Raw genomic sequence first — 14,598 nt, forward strand, 5'->3', positions numbered from 1 at the left:
TATTAAACTATTTGGTGTTTTTACTTGGTATTTTACATTGTCATTTCTTTTCTAGGTCCTTACATAAGTGGTCCATGTCTTTACCATGCAACATGGTTCTAAAGAAAGCAGTTGATGGTCTTCTTTGCTCCATGTGTCATATCCACCCCAGTTACTTCTCTCTGCTGATGGGCTGGATGGGAATTTCACCTCCACCCTTACATAGCCAGCATAGACTTTCTATCACAGATGACAGCAAAAAACAGGACCTTAATGCTGCTCTTACTGATGATTCTAAAAACGCGCAGGCGCCTCTTGCACTTACAGAGTCACATCTGGCCACCCTTGCTGCTGCATCCCAGGCTCCTGAAGCCATCAAGCAGCTTCTAGAATCTGGTTTACCTTCTCTTCTTGTTAGAAGCCTGGTGAACTTTTGTTTCAATCACATATCTAGTACGGACTGTGCTGCCTCCTCTACAGATGCCACACAAGAGAGACTAAGGCGGCAACACTCATCCCAGCACTTTAGTAAGATGCCAGTAACGGCAGACTTGGTGGCACCTATTCTCAGGTTTCTGACTGACGTGGGCAATAGCCATGTTATGAAGGACTGGCTTGGTGGAGCCGAAGTTAATCCTTTGTGGACAGCACTTTTATTCTTACTATGTCATTCTGGAGCCAGCTCTTCAGGCCATGTAAATGGATCACAGCAGACCAATACAAGATGCACTTTAATGACTTCCACTGCAGGCAACGGCCTCACCACTCAGCAAAGAACTGCCGTGGAGAATGCAACAGTGGCCTTTTTCTTGCAGTGCATATCTTGTCATCCAAACAACCAGAGACTGATGGCACAGGTAAGATTGCTTTCCAGCTAGTCAGTCACATACAGAAGATGACTATTCATTTAATAGAATTTAATGCTTTTTGGGTTGACTATTAGCATTCAAATGCAGCTTTAGTTAAAAAAAATTGCAAACCATCCTATAGAAAGATGAGTATTCAGATCAGAGGTCTTCTAGTGATTAATGGACTAATCGCCAGTAATACCATTACTTCCGCCAGCAGTGCACTGCACATAACACAATTAGCATGACCCATAGTATATGATTAATGCTCACCTTATCAATGTAATGTGCATTACACAAGTAGATAACATGTTACCGTAGCAATGCTCGCATTATGTATGCAGTACGGGTCTCGCTAATTGCATAATGTGTGGTACACTGCTGCCTTTTGTAGTGGTAATGTTGCCACCTGCTGTTTGCGCACCACAATATTGCCAACAGTTAGTGTATTAACCCCTAGTGTGCTAGCTTTTCTTTCTTCTTTTTTTTCTTTTTCTTTTTTTAATAACCTGTTATATGTTAACACTTTTACATTAATGTGATCATATCATATACATTGTTGGTGTTGAAGTACTAAAAAAAAAAAAAAATTAAACTATTGTTTGTGTACAATGTGTCCAGTGCTGTCAACATCACACATATGCTTCTGACTCACATGGCCGGTAAGGATCCACAGCCTATACAGGCTACTTACATTAATAAGCTGTTGTGGAGGCTACTAGCCCAGCTCCATGTATCCTTGTGATTGCAGGGTTCTTTGTTGTTGCCCTCAACTCTTCTCAAACCACTTCATGGCTGCATGATTGGAAAGCTACATTGTCTGTTAATGTTAGTTTTGTGAAACCATGCAGATTTTCATAGCAAAAGTCCTGCTGTGTGTTAGCCTCGCCACCCACCTGGGCGTCTCAGGGGCGCAGGGAAACCAGGATCGCTACTATTAAATTGTATGTTGTCAGAAACTTCTCTCCACATACAGTACAGGATGTAAATTTCCAATAGCATGGTCCTGAAGTGTACAAAAAAAGTTACTTACCTTTGTATAGGGAAGCCTCTGGATCGTCCAGAGGTTTTCCTGTATACTTTTACACCCCACCGTGTACAACCCACCATCGCCTTTACTGCTTCCCGACAGCCTAACGCCAATAGGCGTTGGGAAGCTGGAAGCCCCAGGACCACGTAACGCCGAAAGGCGCCAAGTTCTGGTGCAGGGTTTTGCAGGCAATCACCGCTAGGAGACTGTTAGACGGTGTCTATTTGCTTTGTACAACACTGCAATCTATGGCAGCGCTGTACTGAGGACAGCCCGTGTCACTTGGCTGTCCCCTGGGGAGGCTCAGGAGCGATCGGCTGTCATAGGCTAATGCCTGTGACAGCCGATTGCTGTCATTGGCTGGCAGGGGGAGGAAGGGTGGGGGAAAAAAATAGGCTCATATGTTTAAAAAAATAAAACAAACACTGCAGCAGCGATCAGAGCCCACCAACAGAGGTTTCTGTTGGTGGGCTCTGATCGCTGCTGCAGTGTTAGAAAATGGGGGGGGTCACTTGTGTACTGAGTTGTATGGCCATGCAGTAAGCCCTTAAAGCTGCAGTGGCCTGAATTGTAAAAAAATATCCTGGTCACTAGGTGGTGTAAGCCTATAGTCCTGAAGTGGTTAAAGATCACCCCTACAGTGAAGGGTCCCAGCACTCCAGGCTATTTGAGCGGGTACCCAGTAGAACGAAGAGTTTGTGCATGGAGGGGAGCATGGCCAAAAGGCATTTTATTCAATTGGCTCTAGTGGAATAAGTTTAGGTGCCTTTCCCTGGACTGCTGGGATGTAAGAAGATACTGGAAGCTTCTGGACTATCCAGTGGCTTACTTCTCAGGAACTTAATATTTTTGTAATGCTTCAGTTATACTTTATGTAGCTTTATCTCGTTATAGTGCTCACCTACACACATTTTTTTTTTTAAATATATCAGACCTTAGGACCATGTAAAAAGGATACACTTCATACCATACAAAGCATACAGTATAACAGTTAATGTGAGTACTTTTCTTTTCCAGGTCCTTTGTGAGTTATTCCAGTCCTCTCCACAACGTGGGAGTCTCCCTGCATCTGGAAATATCTCTGGTTTTATCCGAAGACTCTTCTTACAGTTAATGTTAGAGGATGAGAAAGTAACCATGTTTCTGCAGTCCCCCTGCCCTGTAAGTATTGCATACTTGATTTTTGTACATTACCATAACTGATTAAGTTATTGTGAGTCAGTGATTCTAGGGGAAGTGTACTACTCAACAACCTAGTGAATTTACTTTCTCTATGTAGCATGTTAGATGTGTATAATGGACAGGGCCCCCGTGGGTTCACTCTGAGGGTCACTGCCTGACTAAAAGGTGACACTGCCTAATTACAGGGAAGCTGCTTCCCATCTAAAGCAGGCCTCCTAGCAGAAACACTGCATAACTAAACAGGGGGCACTATAGTCCTAATGAGGTCACTTTTAACTAAAACAAGACACTGATTGCCTAACTGGAACGCTGTACATCTAAAGGGGAGCTCTGTCTCTACATATATTTAGCCCTGCATATTACATTTAATATGTTAGCAATGCATATTATTGGCCCACATTTGATGCATAATGTGGCGACTGCATTTGGGTAGTATTTTTGATAAGAGGTGCCTTGAAAAAGTTTGGCTTCAAAGGTGTCCTCATGAGCAAGTGTTTCCGAACCACTGCCTAATAATTATTTTTAAAGTTGGCCTACTGAAATTAAGACTTTAAAAAACAGACTTTGAATCAATTTATCTGTATCAATTTCTGTTTGATTGCTGGCCAAGGACAGGCTTTCTATGTTTGTAGACATATCAGGAGGAGGCGCCCCAAAGGTTGTATGCAATCAATTTAATTTTGTTTTTGACACCAGAAATAGTTTCTGGTGTTGAGCAAGATAAATTAATTTCTATACCTTCAGTTTGAGGTAAGATTGTTTAATTATTCACTCAGAATTGATTGCATACAACCTTTGGGGCTCCTTCTCCCAACTTGTGTGCAGGACTCCAGAAGATGTCCCCTGTGATATTTATCCAGTGGGTTCTTTGTTTTCTTTGGCGTGCGATCCAACCCATCCCAGGGAAGAATTTCCTTTAGTTTTCATATAGGTTAAGATGTTATAACTTTGAACAGGGATATTTAAGGAGATGGAAATTATTATTTAGAATTATGCAAATTTTGCATGCAAATTAATGCAACTTAAAAATGTACCAGTCAAATTCCACCTCAGCAGTAATTAGTGCATTGTCAAAGTGCATACTCAGAATTCTTTGCATCTCATTGGCCGTCCCTAATGAACTACCAGTGAATTTAAAGCTACCAATTTTAAGTATAATTTAAGTTTTTGTTATTGTAATTATGTGGTTATGGTAGGTATCTGTATTTAGGTGACTTGAAATTCTCGTTTCATTGCGTCTTGGTGTCCAGCAGGTGGCAGAACAGGCTTGAAGATTATATGAATCTATTTTACGATGAAGTAGTTGTAGTCATGTTAAAGAGGCTGTCAGTAAAATCATAAATGTTTTTATATAGCGCCATCATCTTTCATTGCACTGTACAAAGTAAGAAAACAAGCATGGGTACATAAAAATAGACATTGGTTTACATAAAGATACAGACATTTGGTACATAATACAGAAGTGGAAGACAATATAAGTGACAGCTGTATAGTGGTTAACCATGTATGGCAGTTTACTGTACAAGAGAGAAAATCCTGGCTCTGTGAGCTTACAATCTGAAAAGGAATGTCCAGGCTCCCTAAAAAAAAAAAATAATAATAATAATAATAATAAAAAAATCTTACCCAGGGCTTCCTCCAGCCCCTGGCAGCCGACATGTTGGACACCACACAGCAGCTCTGCTCTCGCCGGCCCGGGGTCCTCACCGGTGCAGAGGTCATCCTCTACTGCGCCTGAGCACGCGCCGCTGTCAGTTAAGCCCATATTGTCCTGCACAGTACACCCTGGACAACGTGGACTTGATTGACAGTGGCACTCGCACAGTAGAGGATGACCTCACTGGAAGGGACCCCCGGCCGGCAGCTGAGAACGGAGCTACTTATTCAACCGCCCGCTCTTGTTACCTGCTCTGACCCTACTTCGGAAAAGCATTTCTAGGAGCAAAGGCAGGTGACTGGGTGCCGGAGGTGCCACTCAGAACGAGCCGCCGGCAAGGATTGGGCGGCTTGCAGGAAGGAGTAGGAGACAGCCTCGTCCCCGGTACGTGCTGAGGGGCAGAGAGGAGAAAAAAGTGGAGGCAGAATAAGGTGAAATTAGCACTGCTTCCATTCATTCATTAATCCCCTTCTCCTAAGAGCATCCACTGCCCTCTGCATAACTGCACTTGCCGCAGGGACACACACACTTGGTGCACATTTGGAATATAAGACTCACTGAATTTTCACTCCCACTTTTGGGGGAGAAAAAGTGCATCTTATAGTCTGAAAAATACGGTATATATACTGTATATTTTGGTGTAGAAGACTACCGTTTAACCCTTGAAAATCTTCAGAGAAGTCAGGGGTCGTCTTATATGCCAGGTGTCATTGATGCCGGGTGATATGCCCTATCCTGGTACCGACTCTCAGATCTCGCTGCTGAGGACTGTAGGGAAGCGGGACAGGCGCACGTGTAAGATCTGAGATGCAGAGAGGGAGGTAAATAGGATACAAGGGTGGGCCAGAAGGGTGAAAGAGACCTGTTTTATGGACACAGTGCAATCTGTTCTTCCATACCAATCTGATAGGCAGGGAGAGCTGACCAGTCCACTTAGGGAGAGGGAGAGTTGACCAATCCAACCAGTCAATCGCCTATATGCTGGGTAGCACAAACAGTGCAGAACCAGTACCTGTTCATACATGGCACCAGTATATGGTGATTTTTTTTTTTTAATTTTTGTTTGGTGTGCGTTGGAAGAGGGGTACTCTTATACAGCGAGTATATCCCAAACTCTATATTTTAACTGGAAAAGTTGGGAGGCCATCTTATCTGCCCAGATATATATATCCATCACACACTGTATTTTTCTGTATTTTTTGCCCCCCCAAGAAAAAATGTTGATGCATCTTATGGTGTAAATGTGCCACCACAGATTGTGTCCCCCTGCTGTGCTCCTGTCACCGTATACATATATACGATGTCCCCGGCTCCACTTTGCTTCTATTTCTACCTCCCCGTTGAATACACGTAATGGTGTCCCGGTTCCGCTCAGCGGCTTTGTCCCCTCGATGACTTCCCTCTGCACTCCTTCCTCCAATGTACATACTGAAGACAGGGTGTGCAGGAAGCATTGCCACTCTTGCCCTTCTTCCGGCATTGTGTTCCCGTGTTTCCCCTTCCCTGTGCAGCTATGTCCCTGGCTTTGCTCCAGCTCACTCCATGCCGAAGTGCAGGAAGCATTTCTACTGAGCCTCTATCCCAGGAGTGGCGACTCTGCTCTACATACACCTGAGGGCATTCTTCTACATCGCGACTTTAAGGGCCCTTAAATAATTCGCATTGACTTGCAGTAGTGCACATTTTGTTGTGTGTGTTTATTTGCTCATCTCCGGGCTCAGAGCATTTATTTACATTTTAAAACATACATTTCTTGATTTGTTAAAAAAACATAAATTACAGTTCCTGCCTAATCAGGAGTTTTGGGGAGAGAAGCTCCACAAGACACCCCTGCACAATAGACACACCTGGTTGATTATATATAATATTTTTCTCCTAGTTTTCTTCCTTTAAACCTAGGTGCATCTTATGGTGTGAAAATAGTTTATTGCTGTTATATTGTTTAAAAATTGCAAGTAAAGGGGGCAAAATGACTTAAGCAGGAAAATGTGATTTTTGCCAGCATACATAATATACAGTATTACACTGCTAATGTTGAATGGTATTTTCTCCTCAGCTCATGATACTTATATGGCATTTTTATCTTCCAGTTGTACAAAGGCAGAATTAATGCCACAAGCCACATCATCCAGCATCCCATGTATGGAGCAGGCCACAAATTTCGCACTTTACATTTGCCCATTTCTACCACACTAGCAGAACTTCTGGACCGTGTCTCAGGTAAATCATTTAACAGTTGTATCCACAGCTTTATTATTTGTAATCGTCTCCCAAGTTATGACTTGAGGCAGATTTATCAAATGAGATGTCAAGAAAACTGATGTGAAAATAGAGGCAATGCCCTGAGCATCCAGTGTAGAACAGCTGAAATTTGATTGGTTACTCTAAGGGCCCGTTCACACTGCACGCGTTTCCAGCCGCGTTTTGGAAACGCGCGCAGGTGGCCGACGCGCACGACATCAGACATTGCATAGAGTGCAATGTCTGATGTTCACACTGCATGCGTTCCGGACCTGTGCGGTCCGGGAACGCATGCTGCACGCAAATTTTGCTAAAACGCGTGGCTGTCCCATTCACTTTTCAGTGATGGGATCAGCCACGCAACGCACACAAACGCGGATGGCCATGCGTTCGTACGCGTTGCGGTCCGCACGCGTTCCGCACGCATGGCCATCCGCATTTGTGATCTGAACGGGCCCTAAGCCAGGGATGTCAAACTCCAGTCCTATAGGGCTGAGGTCCTCACACATTATTGGCAAAGCTCAAATTAATTGATGGGACTGAATCAGGATATGTGTGGTTCATCAAATAGAACAAATTTCTCAGTCCTTCCTAAACAATAGCATAGATATGGCCCTTGAGGACTGAAGTTGGACACCAGTGCTCTAAGCAACTGCTCCACCTTTGCTTAATTTTTTTTCTCCTTTTTTTTTTTAAATTGGCCTCAATGTTTGATATATTCAAGCTCCAATTAATAAAGCAGCAAAAGAGATTTTCCTGAAAGTTTTCGGTAATGTCTATATCCTTGAATATGTCAACCCCAAAATTTGACCCTCTTAAGCTGGAATTTTTAATTGACTAAAGTATGTTTGTCCAGGAAATTAATGGCTTTTCTTGGGGACCAGGAGGCATTAGTGATGGCAATGCATCAGGAATTACAGCTATTAACCCCTCCTGGGCTTCACTTGCAGCCAATAACTCCTTCAGGCCCTCACATGCAGCTATGCAAAATGATCATATAGCTCCCTCCCTGGTAATCCAAACCCCTCTGTGATGCATACCTAAAAGCTGTGGTAGAATGTTTGCCTCACAGACGCCGAGCCATAACTCCTCACCGGCTGCTGAGAGAAGTTTACTAGCAGCAGAAACGGCGTACTCTGACAGCAGCCCGAGAGGTTATACCACTGAAACACACATGCTGCATGTGCATTTATGCCTCTGATTACTGTCCCACCCGCTCTCCATTCCTTTGTGTGTACATGCAGAGTGAGCCAGAGCAAAAGCACCTCACCATGTCTTGTGCTTAGTGTCATCTCCTCATCTCCCCCAATCGTGCCAAACGGGTATATCAGCGTCCCGATGTCACGTGAAAATAGGAACTGGAGGAATGGGAATAACCTGCCCAGCGACAAGTGGGGGAGGTGAAGACACATTGCCCAGTGCAGGACTTGGGTAGTCGCTTTTGCTGCGGCTCACTCTGCATGTACACAAACAAGGGAACAGAGAGCGGTGGGCTGGGAATCGGCATCATACGGCAAGCGCGGGTAGGAGGTGGACTATAAGTCAGAAATTTAGGTCTGACTTGTATATATGGTGACCACTATACTTTTATATGGTGACCACTATACTTTTATATGGTTGTTAGGAGTAGTATTCAAGATGACGCCTCGGCCACAGGGCTCCGGCCTTTTTTGCTTTTTTAGGAGGAAATCTCTCCTCCACTCACCTCTGAGCTTCACCTCTTGCTGAGGTAGGAGGCGGAGGACATGGGTACTGCCGGTCCGGCTCTGCATCGGCCACGGATCGGCATATTGAGTCGGGAAGCCCACGTGCAGGGCACAGGCATGGAGGCATGACGCCGGCAGCATGCCAGCTGATCGGGCGGACAGCTGATCGGGGCCCACGTGCCCGGTTTGGTACTTCATCGCCGCTGCCCGGACTGCTGAGGGGAAGGGAACTGTGTAGCCTACCGCTGCTGGAGCCTCACACCACACTGGAGCCACACTAGCAGCTCTCCTCCGCTGCTGCCAGCTGATCGGGCGGACAGCTGATCGGGGCCCACGTGCCCGGTTTGGTACTTCATCGCCGCTGCCCGGACTGCTGAGGGGAAGGGAACTGTGTAGCCAGCCTGCCGCTGCTGAAGCCTTACACCACACTGGGGCCACACTAGCAGCTCTCCTCCGCTGCTGCCAGCTGATCGGGCGGACAGCTGATCGGGGCCCACGTGCCCGGTTTGGTACTTCATCGCCGCTGCCCGGACTGCTGAGGGAAAGGGAACTGTGTAGCCTACCGCTGCTGGAGCCTGCTGGAGCCTCACACCACACTGGAGCCACACTAGCAGCTCTCCTCCGCTGCTGCCGGGTCCGCTGCTGCATCTGCCTTTTTACGCGGACACTGGTGGCCACTGATTGCTGCCCCGAGCCAGCCACTGCCACAACAAGTTTCAGAGACCGCAGGACCCCACACCTATGCAGGCTCACGGGCGACCTAAGCAGGCTCACGGGCGAGCTTGCCGACACAGAGCTCAGTGTCCATAGTCACCGCTTCCTGGGGGACCTCCCACGTGGAAGAGATCCTCAGCTGAGCTCCAGAGAGGGTCTCCACCACCATCTGCAGCCTCCAGCCTGCTCAGCCACCCAGTGCCTAACTCTGCCACTGCTGAGGACCGAGCCAGCCTGCACCACCACCCAGCCCTGAAGATCAGCTGCCAACCTGCCAACATCAGGGGAACCGGACCACAGGCATGGACACTTCTCGGTCTGATTGTCGGACCCAGGGCTGTTATTACATCTGCAGCCCTAAAAGGACTCTGCCTCTGTCTCTCTCCTCTTGCCTTGGTTCTGTCTCTTTCTTCCTCAGTCTCTCTTTAGCTATCCCTTCTCTCTATCTCTCTCTCTTTCCTATCCACTCTTTTCCAGGACACACTGTGGGGCACCTGGAACTGCTACGGAGCTGAGTGAGCGCCGCCCGTAGATGGCAGTCGGCTCCTCTCACGTAGCACCCCAGACTCCCCCACGCGTCCCTCACTACACTTATGTGCTGTATGTATGTATGTAGGTATATGCTTACTTGTATACTTTACTGTACTTGAATGTATATGTTGGATCGCATGTATGTGTGTTTGTACCATCTCCGACCCTGTATGAGCCAAAAATAATTCCGGGTACAACCCCCGTTGTACTTGGCGAAATAAAATGATTCTGATTCTGATTCTCTTGTCCTTGTGGCGTTTTCATGACTTGAATATTTCAAATAAGCTCATTACAGCCATAAAAGTTTTCCTGACAGAATACAACTTCTGAGAGCAGAGGGAGATAAAATACATGAAGTATTGGCCTTTTTATAACTCTAGGACACTTATTAGGCTGCTTCTGACCAGAGGCAACAACACATTCTATCTACTTTGTAAAGGTTTAAATATGAAATAAAATCATAGATATCTTAAAAAAAAAAAAATTGAAGTAGGAGGATAAATACAACTGTTTATACCTCATCAGTTTATTTTCACCTCGGGTTCGCTTAAAGTATCAATTTAAAGTTAATGAATTCAGATTGCTCTTCTTAATGCATGAAGACCTTTACACATTGATTTTAGACTTTATAACTTTGGTAATTTAGGATCTGGTAAGCCCCTCCTTTTTTGTGGTGGTGGCCAAAAAGTGGAAAAGTTTGTGCACCAAAGTGGAAAACTGTACACTTAAGTCGGAGAATGTTATAAAAATGGAGTTGCAGAACACATGCTGATGAGCACAGATCCTGACTAATCCTAAAGTAGGAAAAACAAGCTCTGATCCCATAAAACGTTATGAATGCTTTGCTGTTAGCAGGAAGTACTGGAGGGCCAGTAAGTGATTTGGGGGAAATTGGCCTAGGTCAAACTGTATTTTGCTTATATAAAGTTATTTCAGCAGTTAGTCACTATAAGATGTTCCTTATCCTCTTAGCATTAAATCTCAAATGTAGGCACATACATGTGTGCAATAGAAAATGATGTGCAATTTTTCCTAGAACATATTGTGTGCATGTCTATCAGGCTTTGCAGAATGAGAGGAAATGCATTTTGCTTCAGTTAAGATCCTCTGAATACTCCAGCTGTCTCATTGGTTTCTAAAGATCACATGATATCCCATTTGTGATTGCACTTCACAAAACCCGCTCTTTATATGAGGCACACAGTGGCAGTGTGAAGCTTATACAGTACATTGAACAGTTATGTCCTAGAAATAACTGCATTTATAAATATGCCCCGTAGGGAAATATGTACTGCTTTGAGTTGAATCAGTGCATCTAAGTCGTATGGAAAATATATTGGAATTTATGACCCTTAATGATTTTAAATATGACAATTTAATTTCTGCGACCTTTCTAAATTAATTGGTTGTTTTCAGTAGATTTACGGTTTTAATTTACCTCAATAATTCCGCTGCTTTATCACAGGCAAATTAGAATCTGATTTTACTAGCTTTTTAATGCCCTAACAAACAAACCTTTATTACATTTCATGAAAAAGCCGTTGATTTCACATATGCACTGAATGTATACTTCTTTTCCAAAAGCTGAATTGTGCTTGCACAGCTGTCCAAAACCTCTATTCAATTTGCCCTCTCCTGCAGAATAAAAATATTAAACACTTATTAACCAAAAATCCAGCACTACCTTGTTGGGCTAGAACATGTGTATACAGGTTTCTATTTCACGTGGGTACTTACGGCAAACAATCCTCCCCATCAGGAAACATACAGTGGTTTGTAAAAGTATGCGGCCCCCTTGAAGTTTTCCACATTTTGTCATATTACTGCTACAAACATGAATCCATTTTTTTTGGAATTCCATGTGAAAGACCAATACAAAGTTGTGTACACGTGAGAAGTGGATTGAAAATCATACATGATTCCAAACATTTAAAAAAACAAACTGCAAAGTGGGGTGTACGTAATTATTCAGCCCCCTGAGTCAATACTTTGTAGTACCACCTTTTGCTGCAATTACAGCTGCCAGTCTTTTAGGGCATGTCTCTACCAGCTTTGCACATCTAGAGACTGAAATCCTTGCCTTTTCTTCTTTGCATAACAGCTCCAGCTCAGTCAGATTAGATGGACAGCGTTTGTAAACAGCAGTTTGCAGATCTTGCCACCGATTCTCGATTAGATTTAGATCTGGGCTTTGCCTGTGCCATTCTAACACATGGATATGTTTTGTTTTAAACCATTCCATTGTTGCCCTGGCTTTATGTTTAGGGTCGTTGTCCTGCTGGAAGGTGAACCTCTTCCCCAGTCTCAAGTCTTTTGCAGGCTCCAAGAGGTTTTCTTCCAAGATTGCCCTGTATTTGGCTCCATCTATCTTCCCATCAACTCTGACCAGCTTCCCTGTCCCTGCTGAAGAGATGCACCCCCCGAGCATGATGCTGCCACCACCATATTTGACAGTGGGGATGGTGTGTTCAGAGTGATGTGCAGTGTTAGTTTTCTGCCACACATAGCGTTTTGCATTTTGGCCAAAAAGTTCCGTTTTGGTCTCATCTGACCAGAGCACCTTCTTCCACATGTTTGCTGTGTCCCCTACATGGCTTGTGGCAAACTGCAAACGGGACTTCTTATGCTTTTCTCTTAACAATGGCTTTCTTCTTGCCACTCTTCCATAAAGGCCAACTTTGTGCAGTGCACGACTAATAGTTGACCTATGGACAGATTCCCCCACCTGAGCTGTAGATCTCTGCAGTTTGTCCAGAGTCACTATGGGTCTCTTGACTGCATTTCTGATCAGCACTCTCCTTGTTCTGCCTGTGAGTTTAGATGGACGGCCTTGTCTTGGCAGGTTTACAGTTGTGCCAAACTCCTTCCATTTCGGAATGTTCGCTTGAACAGTGCTCCGTGGGATGTTCAAGGTTTTGGAAATCTTTTTGTAGCCTAAGCCTTCTTTAAATTTCTCAATAAGTTTATCCCTGACCTGTCTGGTGTGTTCTTTGGACTTCATGGTTTTGTTGCTCCTAATATTCTCTTAGACAGCCCCTGAGGCCATCACAGAGCAGCTGTATTTATACTGACATTAGATTACACACAGGTGCACTCTATTTAGTCATTAGCACTCATCAGGCAATGTCTATGGGCAACTGACTGCACTCAGACCAAAGGGGGCTGAATAATTACGCACACCCCACTGCAGTTATTTATTTGTAAAAAAAAATGTTTGAAATCTTGTATGATTTTCGTTCCACTTCTCACATGTACACCACTTTGCATTGGTCTATCACATGGACTTCCAATAAGATTGATTCAGGTTTGTGGAAGTAATATGACAAAATGTGGAAAACTTCAAGGGAGCCGAATACTTTTGCAAACCACTGTACAAATGAGCCTTGTGGGGTGGGATGAACTGTATAGAAATTGTATTTGTGTAAGCCTGCCTCTAGCAGATACCAGGGGTTCACAGGTACTTGAAAGTAGGACCACTCCTCTTCCTCCTTCAGCCTTCTAACAGTTCTGGAATGTGTACCCCCCATAAAGACTGAAGGCACTTAACTTATGTAATATGTGGAGGATAATCTGTAGTCATTGCATGCCTGATCTGTACATCTCAGAACTGCATATTATTTGGGAGAGAGTATGCATGATAATAGACTGAGGGCTCGTTTCCACTAGTGCGGCGTGCGTCTCGCAGACGCACGCCGGCACTGAGCGGGTGGGCGGGATCGCAGGCGAATCCCATGAGCCGTGCATGCGGCTATGGGATTCGCAGCCTCCGCCGCAAATTCTGCGGGGGGGGTTCCGGCCGAATCGCTCCCACAAGCGATTCGGCTGCGGCGCCGCTATCCCCTATGGCAGAGTTTCCCCATGCGATTTATGTGCGGGGAAACACTGCGGAATCGCGGAGGAAACCGCGATAGTGGAAACGGGCCCTAAGGTAGTCGGACTACTTTCAAGAGCAACATGACACAGTAGGACATCTCTATCCCCGAAGTCCAAACTGATAAGCCTCCAGTTTAGTCTGGCGTTTATGATCACTTCACTATTTCCCCCGTCACACAGTCCACCCTGCAACTATGGCCTCAACTCACTAAGCAGTTTAGACTAGTCTACTGATGGTTTTTAGTCTACTGATGGTTATGTCACATTGCATCAAAGGGGAATTCACTATTACCAAATGTTTTAGACCTCGTCGAAACCATTTGGTAATTAGGTCGATAAAGCAGGGGAAATGATCAAAAGATGCAATTCACAAATGAGTAGCTATGACTGACATCTTTCTCCTCTGATGAGCTCTCCTCTGCATTCGATTAAACTCCTGCATAATTAATTCAGGATGTCATCCTCCTATCTAAAATACCTCACAGAATTACTTTCCCAACAGAAATCAGCTGGTCTAATCTCTGTCAGATAAGTGGGCGTGGTTACTCCTTGTTTGCCTTTGTGAATTGTGTAATTAATGAATATTAGAGTAGGTCTAAAAACAGGTCTAAAACATTAGGGTTCGTATAGACGTACGATAAAATCGTGACGTTTACACGATATTCAAATTAGACGGAAAAGATCGTTCGTAATGAGCGATTGTGTACACACGTGAACGATATAAGTATAAAGTACTGAATGACGAACGATTAAAAAATGCGTGCGCAAACGGAAGTGACGTTATGACAGGCAATAAGGACATGCGTTATCGGACGATCTTTGTACACACTGCAACGA

General features: G+C 44.6%; 1 protein-coding gene across 6 annotated transcripts in view; it reads left to right on the top strand.

Annotated features, from left to right (window-relative positions):
* BIRC6 (baculoviral IAP repeat containing 6) overlaps nt 1–14,598 on the top strand; it is a 342,965-nt gene that overhangs the window by 181,739 nt on the left and 146,628 nt on the right. For all 6 annotated transcript variants that reach the window (XM_068232104.1, XM_068232106.1, XM_068232109.1 and 3 more), the window contains exons 55-57: nt 56–836; nt 2,875–3,018; nt 6,787–6,916. In XM_068232104.1, coding sequence (XP_068088205.1) covers nt 56–836; nt 2,875–3,018; nt 6,787–6,916 — 1,055 coding nt within the window. The remainder of the gene's footprint in view (nt 1–55; nt 837–2,874; nt 3,019–6,786; nt 6,917–14,598) is intronic.

This window comes from Hyperolius riggenbachi, chromosome 4 (assembly GCF_040937935.1).
Source record: "Hyperolius riggenbachi isolate aHypRig1 chromosome 4, aHypRig1.pri, whole genome shotgun sequence".
Lineage (NCBI taxonomy): Eukaryota > Metazoa > Chordata > Amphibia > Anura > Hyperoliidae > Hyperolius > Hyperolius riggenbachi.